This window comes from Labrus bergylta, chromosome 3 (genome assembly GCF_963930695.1).
Source record: "Labrus bergylta chromosome 3, fLabBer1.1, whole genome shotgun sequence".
Classification (NCBI taxonomy): domain Eukaryota; kingdom Metazoa; phylum Chordata; class Actinopteri; order Labriformes; family Labridae; genus Labrus; species Labrus bergylta.
In genome coordinates, this window is record NC_089197.1 from 31085814 (window position 1) to 31113200 (window position 27387).

General features: G+C 38.7%; 1 protein-coding gene across 1 annotated transcript in view; it reads right to left on the reverse strand.

Annotated features, from left to right (window-relative positions):
* Nucleotides 1–27387, reverse strand: part of csmd1a (CUB and Sushi multiple domains 1a) — a 231043-nt gene that overhangs the window by 63926 nt on the left and 139730 nt on the right. Inside the window, exon 3 of the mRNA XM_065953145.1 lies at nucleotides 13649–13761. Within this exon, the coding sequence (XP_065809217.1) occupies nucleotides 13649–13761 (113 nt within the window). The remainder of the gene's footprint in view (nucleotides 1–13648; nucleotides 13762–27387) is intronic.

Below are 27387 nucleotides of genomic sequence, written 5' to 3' on the forward strand. Positions count from 1 at the left end.
GTGTTTAACGGCAGGAGTGCCGCCCAACCTGTCTGACTGAGAAGCCTCCCAAAATTAGGACTTAATTTAGAGATTCACCAGTGGAGTTGGCTGATGGTTACAGGAGCTGCCCGTGTTGAATCCCTGAATATGCCACAAAATCAGGACATGAATGAAACGCACTGATTGTGTCCTGATTTAAAGACAGGATCTTGTGAAAGAGGTGGCATATTTGAATTGTGGTGAAATCTTCATGAAACTTGTATTTCTACTAATGTCATTTTTTTGTAAAAGTTGTACTAAATATGATCGGTGACTGAAAATAGCATACCAGGTCAGGGCAGGGCAGGCTGGCACAAGAAGTAGTAGTACAGTAGTTCTTGTACAACATAGTTGGCCAACTTCATGGGGAGCACCGAGGCTAGAGAAGCAGGCTGAGGGTTAAAATGCCACATCAAAGTTTTTATAATGCTTTGGAAACAACAAGTCCCTGAACCTCCCTTAGGGAACTTTTGGTACCATATATTCATCAACACTATTCTTGTGGGTTTAAATACACATATTTGTTTGGTCAAAGTCTATCTTGTGAAAGAAAATAAAAGAAATGCATTGGGTAAATACAGTGATAACAATGTGTTATGTGTTATGTTTTAAGTTCATATCCTAGTGAGATGGTCATTTTAACCCCTGAGGAGTTAAATGTGACCTGTTCACATTGTGAATGAGAGACTTGTGTTCACTGCTTCACTTACCTCAGCTGCACTCTGTCTGCCTCCTTATGGAGATAATGAATTACCCTCCAAGAGAACTACAATTAGGCAAATATTGTGCTTCAACTTCTGGTAATCAGACTAAATTGAATAAATGAAATAGAAATTTGCATCAATAACTCACAAACCTCCCCTGACAACATATACTGTACATGTCTTTTCATCCAACTAATGACCGCTGACTATAGCTTGACTCAGAATGACACATAAGAAGAATATATCCTATCTGGATAATTATCATTTTTTATCAAAGGACTGATTACATTATAATCCTTCTTAAGCAGTGCTGCCAGATCTTGTGAGAGAAACAAGCAACAAGGTCCAAGGAAACAAGCCGTAAAGAAGTGACTTGGATCTTCAAAATATTAATAAAAGCCCAAAACAGACAACTTGATTCTACCACAATGTGTAAGAGAGATGCCACCTGATTACACTACATTGTATATGTATTTTCATTGGATAAGTACAAAGGAATATTATTACTTAAGGGGGGAAAGATTTTATGATTAAAGTCATACATTTATGAGAATAGAGGCTTTAATCTTGTATATTTATGACTTTAAATTAAAAAAATGTAAACAAAAATTCTTTAACATGGCCCCACAATAATTTCATGCAGAAAAAACTCAAGATGTTGCACATTTCTGCTATAATTCAGACTTTAGAAACTTCGGGGTTGTGGACGGATCTGGCAACGGGACAAACTATCGTGTTTTGCTTTATTGAAGATAGCTGGGAATGAAACTGGAGAAGTTCATACGGGGAGCAAAGCAAGCCCAAATAAACAACTACACACTGGAAACAAGCCCAAAAAAAACGCAAACCCCAACTGACAATATTTGTAAGCAACTTTATAGAAAAACAAGCCCAAAGTCGCATAAGCTGACTTGGCAACAAGGCTCTTAAGCCCTAAAATATTACTAATGGCTCAGTATTGAACAAAAGTTTACATTGAAAGACTGAAAGAGTTTAACTTTTAAAGGTTGGTAGAAGAAGTGATGATTTAAAGCTTTATTGTGAAGCAGGTTCCAGGCTGGAAAAAGAAAACGGTAAAGATCAAGGCCATCTTTCCATTCTGAATCCATTTATCTTTCAAGAGTATCCATTAAAGATGTGACAATTTGCAGACCTATTTTCTCAATTAAAGAAAAGTTTTAAATGATATCATATGCAGATGACGTGGCCCTGATATGCTTTTAAAGGAACACTTAGACTTACAGGGTTGAAATTAACCACTTCTACAATAAGTGTTCATTGAATTATTACACAAAGAAAACTAATGAACGATCATTGATCCTGAAGGGAACTGTGTTCCCTTTCATTAAGATGACGTAGCAATCTAAATTACATTGTACAGTAGTTAAATCATTATTATTGATAGCAAAGAGACGCCAAACACCAATGCTAGATTCGCAACGGCTTAAAGAACAGGTTTTTTAGGGGATGTTTAAAGTTTCAGAGTAAAGAATCTTTTTGTATTCAGTGTACAACACAAGGAATGGTGACACAGAGTCGTTAAACCACAAAAGATGAAGCGGGAATTTTATTGGAAAAACAAATCCATTGCAACCACTTTAGTCTTAATATTAGAATATAATAGATGTTTATTGCCATTTGCACATGTACAGGACAGTACAGGTACATTGGAATTTTTGTGGGTTTCTCTCTGAGTCAGCTTCTACAAAAAAAGTAAAAGTATATATAAAATAGAATAGCAATATAAAGAAAAAAAGAGTAGAAAAGTACAAATTAAATAAATAAAAAAATAAGTTGTAGGAACAGCTAAGTAAATTAAAATAAACTGTACAGAAGCTATACACTGTATTAAAGCAAAGATATAATACAAAAAAAAAATAACAAAGGGGAACATTGTACAATGAAATGAAAATATAAATATGTTTTCTTGTCTCTGCTTTGTTTTGATGTGACATGTTTTGGTTGAAGTGTTCTGATTAGTCATGTCTCTAGGGACTTATTTCCCTGTTATTTAAACATACATTTCTTCTTGGTTAGTCTTAAGGTAAGAAAACGTTGAGCTGGTCGGGTGTTTTACTAGTTTGATTTAAAACAGTCTTCATACAAATGTATCTTCATTTTCTATGCCAACATACTGCCGAACCTCACTGCTCCTAAGAGATACCATCTAAGAGGTTTGAAATTGTATGATTATTGATATCTTTTAGATTTAATTTAGCTCTTTGTTCGAATACTCTTACCCTGTAAGTGCAATAAAGTCATCGTTCATTCATTCAATAGATGGTTATACTTTGAACGGACACACATCAGCTATGTTCAGTTTGGTTGTAGGACTTTATATGTATGGTCAGTTTTGACTTCAGCTTGTGAAAATGTCTGCTTCTTTGCGGAAAATGTTACGAGTGTGACTTTATTTGGAAATCTAAATAGTTACACATCCAGCTGACTTTCTGCAGGAAAGCAGAATTGGAAGGAAAGCTTACTGCACAACAAGAAGGTGTTTTTGCACACAAGTTTGCATTACATTCTCCACAGTCATGCATTTCAGGGAGAAGAATACTGAGGCCAAGTTGATCAGTAGACAGTCAACAGCTGAACTTCAGTCTTTTCCAGGAGTGGGTTATTTGCAAAGGAAGCCACATAGGAAAGTCTGCAGAGCTTTTTTTGCAGGAGCACGTTCAAAATCCACAGTGAACATAACTTTGAATACAGCCCTATATCTTGAGTTGCTCACAATGACACGTCCACCAAACAAGACTGTGAATGTTCTCAACAGTTCCCAGGTGTGTGAATATATCCCCCAAGTCTGTCTTTAGTTACTGTGCCGAGAGTCCAGTTGGCCCAAACAGACTGAGAATAGCACATAAAGAGTGCAAAGTTCAAACCACTTAGATGTCATATTGACTTTACTACATGGTGGGGAGTTGATTACACACTCACTTCTAAGTTTGTGTGCGTCTGGCTCCGACAACTCGCTTTGATGGTGTTGGTATCACCCTCGAACACTCCTCTGCTACCCAAACACACACACAAACACACACGGTACACACACAGCAGGGTAGTTGACATTGCTGCTTGGATCGATGTCGCTGACTACTGCTGGCGTCAGTAACAGCAGCGTTATATGACACACTCCCACAGTGAAGAGCTTCCTGCGGTGTTCCATTCAATATGGGTTAATGGTGTAACGGACTGCTTCTTCCTCCTTCCCCCCCACAGCCTCTCACTTTCACTCTCTCCAGCACACATAACACAAAGACATACATTAATACTTGAATATGTAGCAGCACCTGGCTGTCCAAGTTAAGAAATCCGATAAGCTCTTCCTTCATTCACAGCAACGATTTTGCTGTGTTTGCGCTAAGAAGCCTCCCAGTTCAATCTATTGGCTTTGACAAAACTGGCCAACCTATTATTGTCAATGAAGGGTACACAGATAGGAGCGAGGGGGGATAACAGGTCAATAGCAAACTAAAATAGGCTATATGCATTGGTAACACAGAAATGCTGTAAATGTCATTCTTATAAGCATAATCATTGATATCCTGCTGGTTATAACCCCGCTCTCAGACAGGTAGGGTATTACATTTCTGCGTGTTATAGATCCTTCAGGCATTTAGAGCATCATTTCCCATAAGACACGAGGGGATTTGTATGGTTATATATTTACAAATACACCCTGCATGCAATCAACACCTGAAATGAGAACCTAAGCTATGTAACAGTCTTTTTATGTGTGCCAGCGCGTGTAATTTCAAACATATGTGTGCAGGCATGCTCCAGTTTTAAGGCATCTTCTTATATACATCAAAGCCATTTTCATAACCATCACATTATGTTTACAGCAAGCCCATTAATTGGAATCGTGCAAGCATTTCCACTTCAAACGGCTAATATTTTACATGTATATACAACCCATTTCATCAGCGTACACCCAGCCCATTTCCCCAACAAGCTAATCAAAAGGAAATCCAAATGAATTTATTTTCCTTTTGGAATGACTGAGACTTGTTTACCCTCTAACTTTCACTCAGATAAATGGAGTCTGTGTAGCTGTTGCCAAATCTACAAGCTCAATAATTCTCTTACCTAATGAAAGCGGTTATTATTGCAAATCTATAAAAGCTTAACAAAGAAAACACGGGCCTTTTTTTTTCCCTTCATCAGCAGCTACAGAGTGTTCAGAAGGCACATATGCTGATCATTACTGTTGATTAAACGATCTACATGGATCCCAAAGGATAACGACAACTGTGATGTGTGATAACAAGTAAAAAGGCGACAGCTAGTCAATGTACATTTTTTATGGAAGTCAACTTTGCTTTAAGCCATTGGAGCTGAAAATCATGAAGGTAAAAGCATGTGTTAGACGTTTAGAGAGAAACCTTTTTCTTGATAGATACACAAAAACAGCTTGAGCACATTCAGACACAATCTCTGAGCCTTGATAGCTGAACGCCCTGAAGCCTTCTGTTGATCATTCTATATTTAGCAAGCTGGTCAAATGGATTTAATTTGAAGGCTAATATGCTGCATGACTGTCATCTAAAGAGGGAGCTGTAAGAGACCAGATTTGAGCAGAAAAAGTACAGCAAGTGGTGAAAGGAAACAATTGTGATGTTGAATGTGAGATACTCACAGTGTAGTTTAAATATTACTGAGCAATACACACAGACAGAAATTTTTGACTCGTGTCATTTAATTCTTTTGTTTATCCTTCATCAAACAGATGCTCTTTTCATTTAACAAAATTCGACAATCCAAGTCGATTTCTAAGCAATGCACAATGGAGACCCCCTGGGTTTTGTTATTCCCAAAGTTTATTGTTTTTTCTTTCTGCCGCACTAATGAGGGATGATCTCCACAGGAAGTCATTTCAGTCACACAAAAAAACGTCTGCTTGTTTTGATATCTTTATCTGTGATGACTGATCAAGCACTCCTGTTTCCTGTTTTCTTCTCGGTATATCATGCACTACTAATATATTCTCAACACTGAAAATGGTAGGGCATTGGAGGGGTGGGGGGGTTCAAGAAGCTGTTTTCTTGCTTTAGACGCCACACTACAACTAAAAAATGATTTAAGTCGCCCGGGGCTGGTGAGAGAGTTTGACCTGTCGCTGTCCTCTCAGCTCATCGGGAGCTGCTGCTGACAGGACAGCTGCTTCTGAGGACAGTGATGGACAAGCAGAGTCTGGAGTCTATGTCGAGAGAACAGATGGATGCTTACACATCAAAATCTCGCCTTGGATGTGAATTTTTACAGAAAATGTTATGAACATTGGTAGATTGTGGAGAATTTAAACCCACCAACCATCTTAACAGTAAACCATTTCAATCACTTCTGAACAAAAAAAAATAAAAAAAATAGGCTGAATGAATAAGTAAGAAAAAGCAACGTTAAAAAAAGTGAAAAATGTATCTACAATAAACAATTAAGTAGTTTTCCTGTAACTTTATTATCAAATCTGAGCATGCTTGGAAAATGTCGCCCCAAATAACGTCACAAATCCCAACCACAGTAGTGCAATTTTCTGCAATGGCTGTTTTGCAGCCCTCTGAGATTTAGTAAGGCGAAACTCTGTGAAATAAAGGCACCACTAAGAAAACTATCTAGCTAAAGGCATCGGGAAAAAAGCTCTAGATGAATAAATCTTTCTTATGTGTAACATCATGTCTAAGGACCCAGAGTCCCAGAGCAGGAGGCTGCGATCTTTTTTTGCAACTGGTCCAACGGTTGGTGGCTACAGGGCTCTTGCCACAATCTGTGCAAAGCCCCTGCATCAAGTCAGCAAGATTTGGAAGCCCTCAGAAGTGTTCCTAATGGATTCTTCACCAGTCTACACAGCCGAGAGAGAGAGAGAGAGAGAGATGGGGGGGGGGGGGGGGCATGTGGCAAATGCCAACACCAAAGGGGATGAACTTCCTGCAATTTTACAGAAACAAACACACATTCAGGAGCGGACACTCACACATAACATTTTGTAATGCAGGGTTAGAGTGATTAGAGTGATGCCAATAATAAGCCTATCTTGGTGACATGCTGTGTATCGCCTTAGAGACTAGAGATCAGTGAAAAAAATAAATTACCATGATCTGTAATGCAGGCACTGGGACAAGTACACACACGCGCACACACACACACACACACACACACACACACACACACACACACACACACACACACACACACACACACACACACACACACACACACACACACACACACACAGTGGACTGTGAGGCTACCGGGATGAATTGTATACTGTTGTTTCTGGTCAAATGTATTTATTTTTTTCTCTAAAGAAGACTTTCAGGCTTGAGAGGTATCTACCTCTTGATTCTGTAGAGAAACTGTCTGAATCCAAGCACATACACAGCCTTCACTCAGCTCTTTTCTCACTCCCCTGTTTTGGCATTTTTCCGTATTATGCCAATGATGAGTTTTGAGGGTGAGTGCTGTCTGAGCAGAAGTCGTTTTAAGGGCTTCCAAGTCTTGTTTTCCACTTAAGTCCCTCAACAGGAGTGGAAACTCTGAGACCGGCCAAGGGACTGTGTGTGTGTGTGTGTGTGTGTGTGTGTGTGTGTGTGTATGTGTGTGCTCTATAATGACAATGTTTACCTTTATATTAATACTACATGTAGTTGACAGAATACAAATATCAACAAAAGAGTGGAGAACAACATACTGACAAACAGTAAATGTAATGCAGTCGTTTAATTACGTGCATGGAAATCATAGCAGTCATGTGCATACAGTCTAAGCACTGACTCAAGTCACAGGATATAAATGTCTACACTCTCTCCCACTGACTCAAGGCTGAAATGGAAGGATGATCCGTTCTCACATCAGCTCACATCGACTTGCTGCGGAAACAACACTAGGGTGCTAGCAGGAGAAGCTCCAGATGAAGTCTGTGTGAAAAATGTGGCTGTTTGGGTTCTTGTATTGTACTTAATTTTCATCAGCTTATAACTAATTGGTGTTGTTAATTAGAGTAATTTTCTTGTATTCTTTAAGATGGTAAATGGAAATTGGTCAAAAATATATTTGCTCCTGGATATAATTAGGTTCATGGTAAATTGTTTATCAGCCTTGAATAGCTTTAATGAATACATCTGTTTATGAGATACATATGATTTGGTACACTTTCAATATTCATTATTAAGCTGTATTACTGTTGTTTTGTCCGACCGTAATACTATTCAATTGAAAACTACTATATATCACAGGCCCCATTTTTAAAAAGAGGGCCCATGTTAGTCATTTTTCAGAGTCAAAGAGGGTTTAGGAACCAGTTGAAAGACCACCACTCATCTATTTTATATCCTTTTTTGAGAACGCATCAGTGACTATTGACAACAAAAACTAAAGGCCATGAATCCAATAGGTGTCTTTTTAAAGGAAGCAGCACTTACTGAAAACTTAGGGGAAGTGTCAGTAGTGCTTCTTGTTGCTAAGCGACAATTGTGAACTCATTTGAGGCAAGGCAATCCTCCACTAAAAGTTTAAATATTTATAACTTTAAGCATTTGGCACCATGACTGCATGACACATGTTAGGCTCCCAGCAGCAGCAGGCATGTGCACAAAAGAACGTTTTGCATTTGGAAAACACCAACGATGTGAAGAGAGGCTCCTGGTGGACACACAACCCTGGGCTGAATCCATATGGTCTACATCAAATCCATAGCTTTAGCTGCAGGTGTAACTCTTGATGAAGCAGCTGAAGAGTTTACTGACTGATTCCTGAACTTGGAGCCAGTTTTAATTAAAAGGCTTAAATATTAAACGGCTGTTGTTTTTGGATGATGTGACAAAGAATCCTCCATTCAGGACACAGATGCATCAGAATAAAGAAAAAAATAAAACACAATCACAGTTTCAAAAATAAAAGATTAACGAGGCACTTCACATTATTCTCTTTCCAATTCCAAAACAGTGTTGATTTATAGGACATTTTCCCCTTGTACGCTTTGAATACATAAATTGAGGAGGACAGATGAATTCAAATCCCCTCCTATTAATTTATCCCACTCTCATCTTCCTAACCATCTCTTTCCACAGCTGCCTCTCTCTGTTTAGGTCGCCTCCTCTTTGCCTGTCTGTCTTTTTGCTTCAGGGGAAATTAATTGATGATTATCTCGTCTCGCAGAGCTGGTTTGCAAACTTGCCTTTTTTATCAGCCTTGCTTTCCAGCACTTAAAGCTTTATTTGACCCATCTTCCCACTTCTCTTTCTTCATCCACCCTTCTTTCAGACGACTGGGGTCATATCAGTTAGCAGTGTGTAGAGACTTAAAGTTCAGATATCCTTAATAAAGGGAGAGATAAGAGAAACTATTTGGTACATGGCTGTATTATGTTAGCAGGGGGAGGGGGTGCTGACAGACAGAGAGCAGAGAAAGGTTGTTGGACTCTAACAACACAGGACAGAATAGATTCTCTGTTAGTGTTTGTTAGTTTTAATGAACAGAAATGGAGAAAACAGAAAAGGGATAGAGGACATCAGGGAAAAGAAAAGAAGCTGCAGTAGAGAAGCTTAAAAAGGTTGCAGAATGGAAGAAAATGCTCGGGTGGTTAGATTATGTTGATTTTTTTTTCTTCAGTGATAAACTTTTATTTGGTTAAACCAGCACACTTAGAGTTCATTTTAGCATTGTTTGTATGTTTTTGTTTTTCTGTTTGAAAATGCAATGGGGAAATTATATTTTAGTATGAGGGAGCAACGGTGACAAGAGCCAAGAGTACAAGAGTACATCTTATCCTTCAAATAATTTCTCTTGTATTTGAGCAATTTATTCTCAAATCACCTGCAACAGCAAATTAAGTTGCGAGGGGGAAAAAAAAACTCATGAAAACCCCCAAAAGCAGAAGTAAAACTAATGGAATGCAGACAAGCAAATGCTGTATCTGCAAAGTAAAAGCTTGCCACACATCTTCCCCCCTTGTCTTCCCCAAGGTGAAGGTTTCTAACAATACGATTAAACATGAAAACCTATCTAAAACAGTTCAGCAAAAATGTTTAAAAAATCCAAACAAAACTTAAAACCATAGGAATATGATGGTTGAAAGAAGCTTTTTTTTTTTTTTATCACAGACACGGTTTTAAACGTTTCAACAAAACGAGAAAATATGTCCTCCGGGAAAATTTTTAATCAAAAACTATTATGAAAAGACTATTGTAAAAGCTCAAAATGTGTTTGTAACATAGACTTCAAAGTTCCGTCACTATTATGATATTTAACTGAACAGTATGGGCTTTGGTTATATTTAACATTATGATATGCTAAATCTGAAGTCCCTGAGGATTTAAGACCTCGAAGGAATTTATATAAGATGGGACTTGAGATCTTAAATAGTTTTGACCTTTTGTTCCTGACCCTTTAACAACATCAATGGGTTTTTTTTAAATGATAAGTTCTGAACCGTTTTGACAGCTTCATTTTAAAAGAGATATGTCCAGGGTATTGCAGAGATATTGGTTAAAAGATTAATGAAAGACCATAAAAACTAACCCTTCACAACACATAATCACTGCTCAAAATACATTTCTTTTACTTCTTGTTTCTGGATAAAACAAACTTTTGCCCCGAGTGTCAGGAAAGGGTTGGTGGTCTTGATTTGTGTTAGGAATATTTGAGTGTTATCTAACAATGTGGATACAGTTGCTGTGTCATCAGTATTACAGAAATTCTCTCTGTAATGGGCTAGAATAACCTTGAAACAACTGATAATTTCTCGTGTGTTAAATTATGTGCCATTACTTTTTTAATGCACAGTGATTTTGTCATGGTGAATTGCACTACTTGTGCCAAAGGAAAATGGTTTATGATCATTGTTTCTCAATCTATCTTTTGAACAATGGAACCAGATCAGCTTTGATTAGCCTATTTCTCAGTTTCCCTCTGAAACCTGCTGTGACACTATCAACCCAACAGCCTATTCCTACATTGAAATTAGATCAAACTAGCTTCATACACCAATTTTAATTCAGTCTGTCGTTTTTTTCATTATTGTTACTGACACTTACTCTAATATATGTGGCTTCCAATGTTCTAGTTTACAGCAATGCTAGCAGGTCTGAAGATTTAATAGACAGGAATACAGTTAGCCTGAGGTGTAGCACACCAGGACTGATCTGAACACTGCTGCTTGATTTAAGGTGACTTTGACCTGTTGCGTTAAGAAGCCAATGGTGAGGCATAGCTGCTTTTATCTCATCATGTTTTTGATTTCTGTAATCCTCTCTTAACCTACCATTACACAGCTTTCTCACATTACTCATCAACTGCCCAAAACACTGCTGCAAGGCACCAAGGCAACACAGATATTTGCACAATATCACTATTTTTGACAATCTGAACAGTTGAGACTTTTAGGTTGGGGTACACTCGTAAAAAATAGAATCAATGTAACATTTCCAACTGAGGCTTTGTTTACACATACGTTGGATATTCATACTCTGAGTAATATATTCAATGGAATATTGTGAGAATTAAAATAGAAATCCTGTGAAACTATCTAGCTGCTGCAAAGAGTTATGTTGTAATTTATCCCCTTGATGAAAGAGCTTTTAGTTAAGTAATGCATAAATTACAACTACTACTAGTATTCCTTCAAGGCTGTTGAGGTTAGCTGAGAAAGCAGCATAAGCTCTTTTTGCCTGTCAAGAGTATGCATGAAATGCCCAGGCATGCGACCAAATCACCCTGGAACAAAAACCATTGCTTAATGAAAAGTAACATGATTATTTCATTCATTCTACATCCATATTATACAGCAATGCTTTGTTTTATTGTTTTAACACATGTTCAGATTTCCAACCAGCTTTCTTGGCTACAGTCGCTATAGGGGGTTCAGTGAGGACTAGTTGCAAGAACTGACACTTTGGGATAGTGGCCCGCTAACTTTGAGGTCTTTGGGCTGAGTGGATTCCTTACAAAAAAGCAGCTAAAACCAAGCTGTTAGGTGTTTTGGGAGCATGTGGTACTTTATGTTCCAACTGACATCTGAAGTGGATTTTCACATATGTCATGCAGTGTTTCCTCTTTGACTTTGTATTTACACATCAAAGAATGATTTAAAGCACAATCAGGGGACATAAAAAATGTCCCTTTAGCTGGATAGTCCCCTGTTGGTGAATTTGTAATAGCAATTAAGTCCACAGTTTGACATATATATACAAGTGCACACACACACAAACACACACACATATATATATACACACAGGGGAGTAAGGTCGTATATCTGTCTCTTGAGTTTGTCTTTGATATTTAGAGTTCATGATTCATAGATGAACTGTTATGCAAGCGTAATGGAACACTCTCTGTGTGTATGTGGATGGGTGTGTTTGGTGTGTGTGTGTGTGTGTGTGTGTGTGTGTGTGTGTGTGTGTGTGTGTGTGTATCCTCAAAAGGTCAGACTTAACATTTCTGTCGTATCCCAACAGGCCAGAAGACAAGAATAAGTGTGTAATGTATATCACATCTATAACACGCACAGAAGACATGCAGCGAAACAACATGCAGGCAGGAAGTCAACACAGTGGGCACTGATGTGAACGGGGACCTCTTAATATACAATGAGAATACAGGAGACTATTGTGAGGTCTCACTCATAATATATTCAACGTTACCCTTAAACCAACACAGAAAACCCAACACTTTCAGAGATGTAGAGCACTGCTTCATTCACATGGATTCAAGCTGAGTGTATACATATCAACTCACTGGACAAAAACTAAAAATCATTGCAAATAATGCTCATCATAGTGTAGGATTACGTGCTAAAAGAAAGACTATCAAAACAAACTAATGACACTGGTGGTAGTGGGAATGTATAATGTCATCTATTAATCTGTCAATGGCAAACCTTTTAGGAAACATACATCCAGCACCAAAGAATATGTTTTCATATATAGTGGAAGCATCAGGCACAGCCTTAACTGATGGCGGGATGACCAAGACAGCATGAGATGCCAGCCAAGAGACTCCCACACAGTGCTACAATCATGTACAGCTAGCTTTCATACATCAAAAGCAGTATTCAGGCATACAGTCATGAGCGGAGCTATGGATTGGCCAGGCCACTCGAGAAATCTGATTCGCCATTTCAGTGGCTACCCCAAAATCAAAATCTGTGGTTGGCAATTTGCTGGTAGCTTTCTTTGCAGAGGAACATTCGCTTTGGTTTGAATTTAAATTGTTACTTGCACATATATCTTCTTTGTGAGTCCTCAAAGAACCTAACTAAGATGATTTAAATGTTGCAATGCTGCTGTTATACGTCTCAAAGTTGAAAAGATATACAATGGATTATAACATCTATAGGATACTAAAAATCTTAGTAGTTAAATGAGATCTGATTAATGGAGATACAAAGGGTAAATAAATGCAAAAAAATGTATGTGCACACTTCACATCCTCCTGCTTAATTCAGTCACCAAATTAGGCAACCCCAGTCATAAAAGTCTGGCTCCACCACTGCAGTCTAAGTCAGCTCAGTGAGTTCTGTGTTATCAAAAGATGAGCTCACACCCTGTCAGTCAAATCTTTGCGATTTACGATGCAGAGCAAACTCCAACTAATTCATTTTAAACCCATTTTTAAAAGTTGGGCATATCACATGTCCCCCTATAATCAATATAAACTGCAATCAAAGTTGCCAGCTCCACCCAGCATCACAGTTACTATGAGCAAATGCACTCAGCAGATCATCTAGACACTTTTTAAAAACAAAATCAAATTCTAAAAAAACTGCTTTTACATGTCATCCTTTATTGGCTGTTATGTAATTTCAATTCATTTTTATTCAAGCACTTTTTACTGCAGGTCTAATGTGTCCATCACTCATTCCTGAGTAACTGTCTGTTTATCATGACCAGCATTCATACATCACTTTGCCAAATCCCACACGGTCTTACCTTCATATACTGCTCTGAAGCCCTGTGCACTCACGGCGAAGTCGGTGGTAAACCACAAGGCCAATATAGATCCACTGCTGACTATAGGCGAAGGCAGCATGAATCCTGACAACCTGAAGAAAAAAAAAAGAAAGAAATGTTACAGACACAGCAAGACAATTTACAGTTGCCAACAAGCCTACATCGGATCTGACAACCTGAAATCTGAAACAACACATAAGTACAAGAAATTCAACTGTGTTCCATGTTGATCAAGAAAACGTGAGACACACAGCCCTGAAGCCATGAAGACCCCTTGCTGGCCCTGAGATCAGGTGCAAAGAAGACTTCTATTGTTTTTTCAAGTCTATTCTCAGTTTGGGTGCTGTCTTGTTTTTTTCAAGAGCCACAATAAATAAAGTTACTTTTCTACTCTCTAAAATAAAATACATGGGTTTGATCACTTATCTACAATGCACAAGATCTAACCTAGACACAAACTTAAAAGGCATTAACACAGAAACAGTTCATCTTCTATGATAGAAAAAGTCAGGGACTGTTTGACTCTGATGTATTAGGTTAGCTCTTGATTGAATTGAAGGTTGTGCTGAAAAGCCCTCGAGGCTCAGCTTAGAGTCAATGGTTAAATGATCTTGGAGAATTTTGCAGGAATAAATAATTAAAGGAACTGAAATTGAAATAGCATGTTTCTTAAAAGGGGGAATAACCAACAATACAAGTCAAGTGCATTCACTTATGGAGCTAAACTCAATATGGATGTGACCCATTTTCTGCTCCTGACTTCAACTGATAATGTATAGGGGAAGCTAAAGATCTGAATGCAGTGTAATGTTCCCAACACTGCATGTGAGCCATTTATGACTCACTTCTGTTTGTTGAGCAGAGCATGACCTTCAGCATTCACTGGGGTTGCTCCACAGCCAAGGGTAAATGGTAAAGGTGTTGATAAACAGCTCAAAGCATGTAACTGGTCTACATAAATCAGCTGAAGTATCACGATTAAGCTCTCAACTTAAAGGCGGTATATCACCTTCCTTACTGGCATTTCTGGTTGAGTTCTGAGGTTAGTGAGAGGCTAAGCTGAATTAAAAATACACAGACACACTCCTGATCACATTGCTGGTTCTTCTGTGGCTGGCTAGCATACAGATAACTTTCTGTCTTAATGCATGTCTTGAATTTATGTAAAAAAAAAGAAAAAAAGTAAGAGCCAATAGAAACTCAGAAACCTACATGTCATAGTTTTTTAATAGCTGTTTTCTGTGCCAGTTAGATTTTGCCAGGGTTGTTCCTGTCACCATTTGTCTTTTTTAATGGGTAGTATTTATAGTCACAGACAAAAAAAAAAGAGTAGAAGGTGTCAGTTTTGATGATCTTGCATGGATGACGTGGCTCTGTTTGGCTTCATCAAACCATGACCGCCGGTTCACACTGGGCTGTTGTGCGGCTGAGTGTAAATGGCTAGCACCATCATTGTGCTTTTTTCTTTCTGGCTGACTTCTCCCTGTCAATTCAAACATTTTGTCTATTGCATATCACACAAAATATGAAATTGAATTGTTCCTTTAAACAGCTGTGTCTTTGGCTGTGAGGGCCCAATTTTTTTTTTTTTTTTTTTTTTACCAATCATTGTTAGCTTGCAGTTTACTAACTAATCACAGCTACTCTGTCCAAACTTGCATTATTGAGCTACTATGTGACTTGTGTTGGCAGCTCTCTCTTTCTCTAATTTGCAATCTGGCTCTTTCTCCTCACGTCGGTGGTGTTAAGAGCACATCAACAGTACAGCACACACCTGTTGCTACTTTTTTTCATGTTTATTGATCAGCTGTAAGTGTTTCTGTCCTCTTAACCTGACACAGTCCACTAAATAAAACAGACAGTAACAGTGACAACAGCTAGGGTGCATGTTTGGTACACCATTTTGTGGGCGGGGCTTAGTGAGTGACACAAAGTAGCAGAGGGAGAGACAAACGTTTTCTTTTTTCCATTGCAACATTTATGTTGCTAACTACAACTTAAAGTTCAGAATTCTGTATCTAAACCTTCATCAAATCTCTCAGGTAGAGACAGAGAATGCATACGCATATGGCCAAAATACCATCATGGGATGTCTGAGTTGACTCTTATGAATAGTTTGAGGAGCTCAAATATTCAGAAGAAGCTCTGACTGGCACCACTGCTTCCTCATTTAAATTGTTTGTGTATCTGATCAGTATGACTTTGGGTGCCTCCACTATGCCAGAGAGAGAGAAGACCTCAGGGCAGAACAGGGAGTCCAATGAAAGGAGTCAATATTCAGTTTGGTTTGGGAGCTGCTGAACATGGCTGATCAGGAGGCTAATTGTTGTTTTTTCTCTTGCAATTGCAGCCATGATTAACAATGACAAAACTATACACGTGGCAGAAGCATTATGACCATTGGAGTTTATATTAAGTGGACTTGTTCTATTGCACTTACTGTTTTCAATCTGATGCATTCTTACATTGTTTTTTCTCCTTTGTTTTTCTTAATCATTGGTTTATTTAATATCATGCATATTTGATTTATAACTTTTTACCCCTCATTGTCTTAAAGCAGGGCAGAAAAATAAGTTTTCAATTTTTGGGAGTCCATAAAAGCCAGTAAGCTGAAAAGTCAAATGGCTTTGGATTTACCCAAAATCAGCAGACAGAGATTCAAGGACAGGGACACAAAACATTTCCGTGGTTCACTAAACACTAAAGTAAAGTAAAAATGAAGGAAAGAGGAAACTCAAGAAAAGGAAAGTATGGCAGAACAGCAGCATTCATTTGATATCATTCATTTTTCATTATTTGAAGGGTCAGACTAAGAAGTGTTCAGGGATGACACAAAAAAAGTAAAGAATGAAACTTAGGAAGTGCAAAAGAGGCAGAATGGAATAAAAGGCTGTTAAGAAAGGAGGAAAGGTGGCTAGAAAAAAAAGGTAGAGTAAGAGTGAGTCATTTAACTACACAGCAACAGAGAGGACAGTGAAAACAGAGAAAGGTGAAAAATGAATAATTTTTATTCTCTGGCCACAAAGCAAGGGCACAGAGGACAGACGGGAACAGATGAAGGGAGCATACGAAAAACAACAAGCAGGAAGAAAGATGGAGGGAAGAAAGAGACAGAGGAACTGGAGGACTGACAGAAGAGAGAGGGGCACAAGGCCTGTTTGTCAGATGAGACGGAGGAGAAAAGAAAAAGCAGAGAAGAGCAGGGAGGTTTTTTCACTACCTATACATGCAAATAAGAGTTTAAACCTTACTTAAACACAAAGGTGTCTGGCACCTTTTTCTGTTCAATTGTAGACACTGAGCCAGTTATTGAACAGTTAGGTTTTAAGGTATTTTTAGACACTGAGCATTCAGGCTGTGGTTTGGCTAATTCAATGTTGTGCTGATTGTAACAGCAGATAGTGGGGCATGCTAATAGCTGCCAAACTTGTAATTATTATAATCTTTTATTCTTTATCATCATACATTTAGAGGTATTTTTCATAGATACAGTAGTTCCAGCCAAGCGTTCTGATTGGACAGGAGGCAATACATGAGTGCTGATATTGCTCTGCCTCAGCCAGGTGTTCTGAATACTGATAATCAACATGAGAGCAGAAAATGTTTGTCTTAATCCATCAGGCAGAGACCTCGGCATCACACAACTGACTCTTATTACACTGAAAACCTTGATGAATGTAAAAAATTTACATAAACAACACAAAGGCTGTGTCCGAAGTCTCTCACTCATTCCCTAATCTCTATTCACTATTTAGTGAGTTTAATGCAGTGGACTATATAGTGCACTCACAGCAAAATTAAAAAACATTTCAGACACTACTCGCTCACTCGCCGGCCGCTGACAGTGACGTCATCGTTGTCCCGCAACTGAAACGCGCATATTAACAAGGGCAGAGGATCAATAATAACGGCATGAATTTCAGTGATAACTCATATTAGGCTATACTGAGTGTATTTTCACGAAACATTCAGAAATAATAAATACATATGAAATATCGAATTTTACATAATGAGACATATTTTCAGACCAAAACTGAATTATTTATGCTCACAGACTTTCTCGTTTCTCATCTGTCATCATCATTAGAACAAACTAACATCACTATCGTTGACGATCTTTTACTCTTTATTAAAACAAATAATAGATTTCAGTAAAAAAAGCTCCAAATATGAACTTTATTGAGTTTCTGTGTTCATGCTGGTCGCTCCTCTCTCGTCTGTCTGAGAGCAGCCGAATCAAACGCCACTCTCCGCTCGTAAAATCTTGTGAACCGCAATGCATGATGGTATATATTGCTCGGATAGCATTGCATTGTGGGATACATTGAGTGGACTATATAGGGTATGACCATGCTCACTCAGAATTCGGACAGCACTACACTAGTGCACTATATAGTGGATGGGGAGTGATTTCGGACACAGCCTAAGTAACTGGTCAGTGGTAACCATGCACAAAACAGTGGCAAGAGTATTGAAGAGTGTTTAGGTTGCTTGGCAACAGTTCAGTTGTAGAACTAGTTGAATCTGTGGAACAAAAAAAGATACCTTGTTATTGAGTATTACTTTTATTTACAATTTTCCATTTGTAGAACTATTGTATAAAAGTAATATCACACTCAATGTTGAGATATTATACTGAATCTTAGCACTATGGCCAAATGACATCAAAGTTACTTGATAGCATTAAGAGTAGTGAAAATAAAACCACCTACACTTTTTAATATATTTAAGATATCATTGATTAATGGCTGTCAACATGTTCATAAATGCTTGTTTGCATACTCAAAAAAAGCAAATGACAATATACACGTACACACTCTTTCTTGAATAACGTTACTTGATTGGAATAACTCCTATCTACTTAAAGAAGCCTTCGGTTGTTTTCCTGAACCATCTCTTTGGTTGGTTGTACATTTTAAAGCAGTGTGCTGTATTTTTGGTGAACCCTCTATTTTTCTCAAACAGTAAGAGAAGTGCATGGTCATGGGCTGTAATAAATCACCTTTCAGGGCCTCAGGGAAAAGCAGTTGCATTTTCACATGAATATTTCAGCACTCAACAAATAAAATGTGAACACAGGGAAATGGGTATAACTAATTATTGGGAGCATTACTTGCTCATTCATTTTTAATTTCATGGGCATGTGAATTTACAAGGACATTTTGGACACCTGAGAGATATTAGAGTTGAGGTTGTCCATTATAGGTATGGGACATCTTTTGATCAAAGACATACTGTCTACAATTATGGAGCAACAATACTACAGCAGACTGCAGAGGTCAAACTGTGTGGGGCTTTAAACAAGCTTTGGCGTTGACAAATGTGATTAAATCATGTCACATAACAGTATTCAATATATACCATAGACTGTAAATATTAATGGACGAAGCCTGAGTGACGTCAGCCATCTGTTACAGCAGGGGGCTCCAGAGGCTCATCGGCAGCAGCCGCCATGCTGGAAATCCTGTCCCAACCTAACTTTCAGTCAACCTAACGACAGGCTGAGAGCTGGAGCTGAGGCGGGTTTTAAGTCACTTGATGAACCATTACATCACGCCCACCTGTCAATCATGTCAGCTACATGCCTAACTATGGATAACACATATTTTTCATAAAATCAAAACGAATCCTTTAAAAAAAAAAAAAACAATAATCCCCCCTACAGTGTGTGCCCATGAGGACTAATCAGATCTTTTTAGTGTTTTGTACCAGGCTTTAAACATTTTAATTTATGCTTTAAAACCCAGCATTTTTGGCTGTGGTCTATGACTTCTGAGGCTCTTGGAACCAGCCTCAAGCTGACACTCGACAATCTGCAGGATTTAGCACTTCCGCATTGGCTTCACTTTTCAACACCAGAGGTGCCGCTTGATACACATAGTAAAAGTTTGAAATTTGAATACAAAGAGTTAAATTCACACCTCAAACAAAATGCATATTTCATATGCTATTTTCTGGGAATAAAATGATGATGTGATTTGTGTACCATCATGGAGGATTGACTAGGAGGCAGATGAGAATTTATTCACATACCTGTGCGAGTGTATACACACACCGTCTGCCAGTCAGTCAGGTCATGTAATAAGCTGTAATCGTCAGGCTGTCACTTTACTGATGGACCGACATGATTCTATATTCCTGTCTAGCTCAGTTTTTTCTATCTTTGTGCCTCTCTCTCTCTCTGTGTTCTCTTCCTATCTCGCCCTTCCTCACCATCAGTCCAGTGAACTGATCCTACGTTTGTTTGACATTTTTGCACAAAAAAAACTGAGCCGGGTTAAGACTATGCTGATCGTCTATCCAGTCGGTCAACTGTCCAACCAGTCCACCAGCTTATTTAATCAGCCACTCAGCCAGCCAGTCCATCTGTCTGACTGTCCATCTGTCTGCCTGTTTAACAGCCTATCTATTTTACTGTCTGATAATCAGACTGTTGGCATGTTTGATGTTGACTGTATCTAAAAACAACATCAGTGCTAATGTCATTAGCATCCTAAGCACTACTGTACAGATTACACAAAGGAAAAAAAACATTTGGGTAAATAAGTTTACCACTAAAAAATGATCAAACTGGTGCCACTTAGCAGGATTTCAGGGTTGTACCAAGTCAAAGGCCTTACCCAGAATATTAGATAAAAGATAAGAACAAAATATTGATTAAGTCAGTTAATGGTGGTACATTAAAGTAAAAAAAAAACACATACTGTGCAACCCATTAAGCAGTTATATTCTCGTTTGGTTCCACCACAACCATTTGTTTAATGATTAACTTCAGCCAGGGATACACACGAACCTGTAAAGCCAGTAGACCTGAAAGGAGGAACCATGGCCACATAAAGCGAGGTGGAAAAGATAAGGAACAGGTGGGAGATTTATTCAAAATAGTCAGTGCAAAAAAGGGTTGTTCGAATTTTGGTGAAAATTGGCTGCTAAGAATAGAAAACTCTGAAGCGGGTCTGTCTGCATTTTAACACCTGTCTTGTATAGGTGACAGGCTGAAAACAGAATGCCTCTGCACATTTATTAACCAAAATAGCAGGTGTGCCTTACTGTAACTCCCACAACATGTAATTCAGTGTGCTTCTTATTGCCATTAAAAAAGACAAGTTTCCAGTGAGAGTATACTGTATAGTTACAATGGTATTTAGAGATGTTACAGCCTCCACAAAATAATGAAACCCGAAGGCTCAACACATGGAGACTGAAACATATCGGGATGCCACAGATTTCAATTAAAACTCCAAGCTTTATTAAACATATTTCCCCCTCAAAATAATCAAACAAAGCAACAGGGACTGGAGACACTGGCCAAAAAAGAACCAAAGATGGGAAGGTGTTGAGCCAACCTTGCAATGGTCTGTCGCTCTCACCACCGCCCCCTAAAAAGAAGGGAAAAGGACTAACCTAAAGAAAACTAAAAGACCAAATTTAGGACAACTGGGTGTTTCCAGCCCAACTGAAATAACAAAGCCCAGCAATCTGAACATGCATGGGAAAACAGAAATCTGGATTGAGGTAAAAAGATAACTCCTCCCCGCATTGCTTCCAGAGTGTGTGTGCCAGAGAGCTCTCCCACCTGCTCCTCTAAACCTGCCTGAGTCCAAATTACACTCAGGTGCATGTGCAGCAGGTAAAGGGAGGAGGGAGAATTAAAGAGGGAGAGAGAAACCAGTGCTGCGACAACTATAATGTTTTGCTGTATTTTTTAACCCATTTTATGATTTGTAACTTCTATAAAGTTGATTTTAGTAATTGATTCAAATGTTGCCCTGCTTATTTTCAAATGTTTACATCTTCAAAGTCTCATGACTGTAAAAACATCCCTTGCTCGCTTCTGGTGAATTTAGCTTTTAAATAGGCCACCAAGCAGAAAACCCCAATGAGTGCAGCTCACTGTATTTCATTCAGCCACCTCACATGGAATAAATGATATAAAAGTGTTGAAAAGGTGCAATGTGTTCTGACCCTGTTGATCCCTTTAAGGTGGTACCAAGGAGAGAAAGTGGGACAAGGTCACTGATTTTCCGTCTATGAATGTTACGATGGGATAAGGGCACTTGAATGAACATCACGAGAGGCAGTGGTAGCATCTATTGACAGCACACAGGAGGGGGAAGTGGTGACATGCAATGAGCAAAGAGTCAACAGGTTATTTACGGCTCAAGTACACAACATGAGAGAAAGGGTGTGATGGAAACCTGCTGCAGTGAGAGAAGAAGACACAGTGAGAGTTGAAGCATACATGGGTCAGCTATCTGAACCTGCATTGATTGGTTTGAGGTGAATTAGCAGCTTGAAAATGGAAGTAACTTTATAAATATAGATTTCCATTTTTTCTGACCTCCAGACCTTCACATCAGAAAAATGTCTATTTCTCACAAAGCTTGTTTTTGCCGTATATCGTTTATGTTTGGGAAATCAAAGCAGCCAACAAACGTGAAAAACTTGAAGCATTTAAGGGCCTTGGGAGGCTTCTGCTCTTTTTGTTGGTGGTCTCATTAGTTTAAGTGTACCTCTGTCTCTAAATAAATGTGTTATTGAACTATTGATGTCAAAATGTTGATTGCTCCTCTCTCCTCTGGAAGGATTTATGTTCATATTGACCAGGACTGACTGAATGTATTTCAAAGACTTTTTCCACAGGGCCCATGTGCTTTTTTTTCTAACAACGGCCTTGACGCTCCATATCAATCACACCTTAACACGAGCAAATAAGGAGTGATGTTAGCAGCTTGGCGATGTTAACACCTCACAGGTAAGAAAGATGCTTCTGTCCAGGCAGATGTTGGGTGAAATCCGCGGGCCAGCAGTCGAAACCCAAATAGAAAAAAAAGGAAGAAAAGGCTTACTCAATGACTATTTTAACGTGTTTGACAGAGGCTCTTGACCTGCGACTGCTCTGATCAAGGTTGAACAAAAGACTGCTGTGCTGAGACGCTCCAAGGTGTACAAAATGAGGGCTAAATGAAGTGGAAAAAATACTCCAGATTTCAAAGAATTACTTTCCGATGACTCATATTAACCAAGGCAGGGTGCCTCCAATATCTAAAAATACGATCCCTTTCTTGCTTGTTGATGGGTTTTATCTTGTCAGTGCATCTTCAAAACAATGTGTCACTAAAAAACAATTTCCACTGTTCTCCGGTGGCCAAAAGCGAGTCATGAGTCACACTTTGAGGGATATAGTTCTGAAATGAGTCAAAGCAGTGGTCATTTCACCTGGGTTTTGCCGTTTATTATTCAAACAATCCCAATTCAAACAATATGAAATTCAGCCACATTCTATCTAAATGATGTACATGTTTATTGATCTTTCACATTATCCAAAAACTTTTTTAATGAATGACCCAGGAAGATCTGATCCATCACATACATTTACAATAACATTTGTACATGCGATTTTACATGTAATCCTCACAGAACCAGATTCAACCTGATTAAGCTCTGGCCAGGGGCATCACTTGATTTTTTTTTCTTGGCAAATGTTAAGAGATACAAACACGTGTGCTAACTTCCCTTTCATTGATTTGCAGTACTGACTTGTCTGACAAGATGTAGGGTATGACACAGATATATACTGAAAAGAAAGCCTGATTACAGATTTGTCAGAGATGCTAACATAACTTAGTGCGGTTAGTAAAGGCTTCTATTGGATATTAAATACCTCAAATCATAGACGCACATCAAAGATGCCCCAAGAAATGAAAAGATCAGGGAAGAGATCTTTAGTGGATTAAAATGTAGGATATTATGTGCATATTTCATGGATCCCAGATTAGGGATCTTTCAGGCTCCAATCTTGTCTGTTTACGAAGATATCTTAAAATAGAATCCCTCAAAGATCAGGTGTGTAATCTTGCGGATATTGTCCATATCATTGATGAATACAAATGTACCTCCACCTTGCATAGTGTTGTATTTTTTTACGTTTGCTCTAGTGTGCTTCTGCAAAACTTGGGTTATGTTTTTTTGTGTAGAATGGGACAATAAATCCCATGACCACTTGGGCTATGAAAACAAACAAAGGCTCATTCAGTCACTTCAGAATAGCTGATTTTTTTTAAAGAGACAACAGCCATTTATATCTGTAGTTCTTCATACATCCACTGCCTATAACAAATAAATAATCTCACACAAACCAGAGACAGGACCGATGTTAACTAATAAGACAAATATTACTATTCTCCATTTTGAGGAGTATTTGGCTTCTTCTTGGCATCCCTTGATGCACCTCACACTCGTACAGTAGATGTATGTGCCCGTCTCAAACTGTTTGTTTCCACCTGTCAACCTGGGAGGGTAATCCAGTTTTTTTAGTCTGTCTGCCGGAACCCCAGTCTATCAGTGACACAACACAGCTCTGAGTAAATGGATAGACATGAAGCGCGTGTCGTGCAGAAGACAGAGACTAAGAGAGACACGAGGATGCAGAGAAAAGGCAGCGAGCAGATGATGGAGGGAATTTTGAAGAGAGGTGAACATGCCGAAAACAATATCCAACCTAATTTTTCAGTACCGAAGATTTCTACTTCCATAGAAAGACAGCAAAGGAGAAATAGCAGAAAACCGGATAAAGACAAGGGGACTTGTTTTAAATGATAGGCTTACTTGGCAGTGTCTCCTGCTGAAATTGTAAACAATATGTTGGAGGAACTATGTGGTATAAATCCCTGGCAAAAGGGCTGTGATTTTTTGGAAATTTGTGAAGCCAGATAGAGACACACGAAACACCCAGAGCGCCTCTGTTCTCTGTGTGCTGCCCAAGTAAAAAGGAAAAAAGAGAGAATAGCCTGAGGCAAGATGGGCATTTTTCCTTTTTAAGTTTCTCTCTGTGTCAACACTAAATACATATTTCTGGAGTCATGTGAAATCCTTGTAACTACAACTTTTAAACCTAGTTCTAGATGGATGGTTTTTTTTTTTTTTTTTTTTTTTAATGCATGGGGCCCAAATAAAAAGTTAGTGTTTGGAAGAGATGAGGCTTAAATGGTTTGTTCCAAACCTAGGGTCTGGGCCCTTCTACAGGGGGGCAACAAGAATCTCAGGAGATGCAGGCATTGTCACCTCTGAGGTTATCAAAATTAGTTTTGCGCATTTTAAACATACAATATGTAGAATTTTACTACGTTTACATTAAAAATTAATTTAAAAAGGACTAAATGTTATATGTTATTTTTGTGGAGTATTTAATTACCTCAAATATTTTCAACAGTTATCTAAGCCAGAGAAATCCTACTTTTTATAGTTGAAACAGGAAATGTCTTTTGTGGCAGCCGCAATGACAGACACAATATGTTTATTGTTGCCATGGAAACACTGGATACATCAAAGACCGCTACATAAGGAAGCAGGAATTGCAACTGAAAACTGCAGTCATGTTGATGTATGTGCTGCTGTGATAAAAACATCATATAGTTATACTTTGATACGTTAGCTTGTCAGTAAACATATTCTCTTCCTCAGGTCTGTTTCGCCCATTCCTCTTGACTATACAGTCAACTCAGAGAACTCCCTACTTGATAAATAACACTGAAATATTTTGGCAAAGAATCAAGTGTTTGTATCCCTATTACGTTCGGGTGTAATTAAGGAAAACAATTAAAATAGATGATAATTGTTGACAGCAATGTATTTCTATGTTATCCTTGGGGGGACTCAGTCTTTCATTGATACTAGTGGGGGGGCTCCAAGAAAAAAAAAGTTTGAAACCACTAGTTTATACGACCATATGGGAACAAAATGATGTTGAAAATGTCTGATTTTCAAAGCACACATTATCTGCAGCGCTTTAAGAGGATGTTAAGCTATGTTTATAGATAATTAGTTCTCAGGCTTAATTGGGAACCCCTGGCTGTGGAACTATTTGACAGAATACCCAAGGCTAGCTACTTTAGCCTAAAGCTAAATTTTAACTACACGTTTAAAGACTTGATTAAAAGTGTTAATGGGATGTTTAATGCAGTTTATTTGATTTGTATTTGGAGGAAAGCAGCAGCATAGATTGGAGAGGAGAGGAGAAGAGAGGAGAGGAGAGGAGAGGAGAGGAGAGGAGAGGAGAGGAGGGGAGGGGAGGGGAGAGGAGAAGAGAGGAGAGGAGAGGGGAGGAGAGTAGAGGAGAGGAGGGGAGGGGAGAGGAGGAGAGGAGAGGAGAGGAGAGGAGGGGAGGGGAGAGGAGGGGAGGGGAGAGGAGAAGAGAAGAGAAGAGAAGAGAAGAGAAGAGAAGAGAAGAGAGGAGAGGAGAGGAGAGGAGAGGAGACAGACAAACAGATCTTACAGTTTGTCTGCCTTTGGGAGCGTAAGTTACCTTTATGAGATAAATAAATACATTGACACACACACAAAACAAGGAAAGAACACAGGAAGTGAGACGTACACGCTAGATCACAGACATAGACATGGCGGGACTGCTGCAGTGTTTTGAGGAGTTGAGTGCCGTGCTCAAGGGCACTTTGGCAGTGGGTGGTATTTCATTTGTAAGATATGAGAGTAAGAACCCTGCTGACTATTCAGTGTCCTGGAGGAGCTGCCTGTTGTGTGATCTCCTGATATATAAACCAGAAATCTCACCCAACCCCCCCAGTGTCTGTCACGCTGTCTGTCTACAAGAGAGGGATTATCTGTAGAGACCTGCGGTGTCACAGGTGCAAAATACAAATACTTGCAATTTTCAATGTGTTTATCAATCCAAGCATTTTTTTTTTTAATCCAAATATATTTAGAGTCAGTAATCAAACATTTGAAACATCACTAAGTTTATTACAAATGTCAAACAGCATTTACTCCCCCTCTCATGAAACCTGGAACCAGATACATTCACAAATATATAATAATATTACTTGTCCTAAATAACAGAGAATAAACACTTACAATAATCTTTATTTCCTCTCTTTCCTTTCCCTCTCCCTCTCTTGTAGTGGAGAGAGGGAGAAGAGCTAATAGTGGTTCATTTACATCGGACTAAACACTTTTAAATCTTGAACAGCGTCATCATTTTATGAATGTTTGTAGATAGACGGCGCCGAGCTGAAGGTATATTCATCAAGCATAAAACCTAACAGAAGCATGTGTCCTTTTCCTTTAACTTTCTTCACATGAAAACTTCCAGCAGCCTTCTGTGGTTCTAGTATGCTAATTATCATAGCAAATTTGCTATATATGTCTCTTTCTAAGTGATGATAAAGTAACAGTTAGGCTACAAATCACATTCCCCTTGAATTAAATAAATGCCGCCTCAGTGTCTTTCCGTATCCTGACTAGCAATTTGCACCAATTATTACCATCATAATGCAAAACTGGCCTGCATTAAAAATGTAAATTGCCTCACAATATCTGAGAGAAGTCGACATAATTTTGGGTCACAATAGGTACAAAAAAGCTCCAGCAAATCCCAGAGGGACCAATTTGTCTGAGCTGTGGGGAGGAACAGGAGCAGGTCGGCAGGATATTGTGAGTCGGCATTTGGCACGGAGCCACGTCTCACTGGGTCTAAGACCAGTGTTTTTCTAACCGTGAATCTGGCCCTCACATGGGTCACTGGCTGCTTTCAAGTGGGCCCTCACAAGATGATGTTTTATTGAGTGGGAATCTCAGGTTGAAACAATGAGCTGGTGATAGGGGTCCCATGAGTTAAAAGCACTGATTCTCTCCTAGACAAAAATAAGAGAGAACATTTAGTCAGCAGACCATCGACTGAGCTGTTCTGTTTCTAGAGAGAAGTT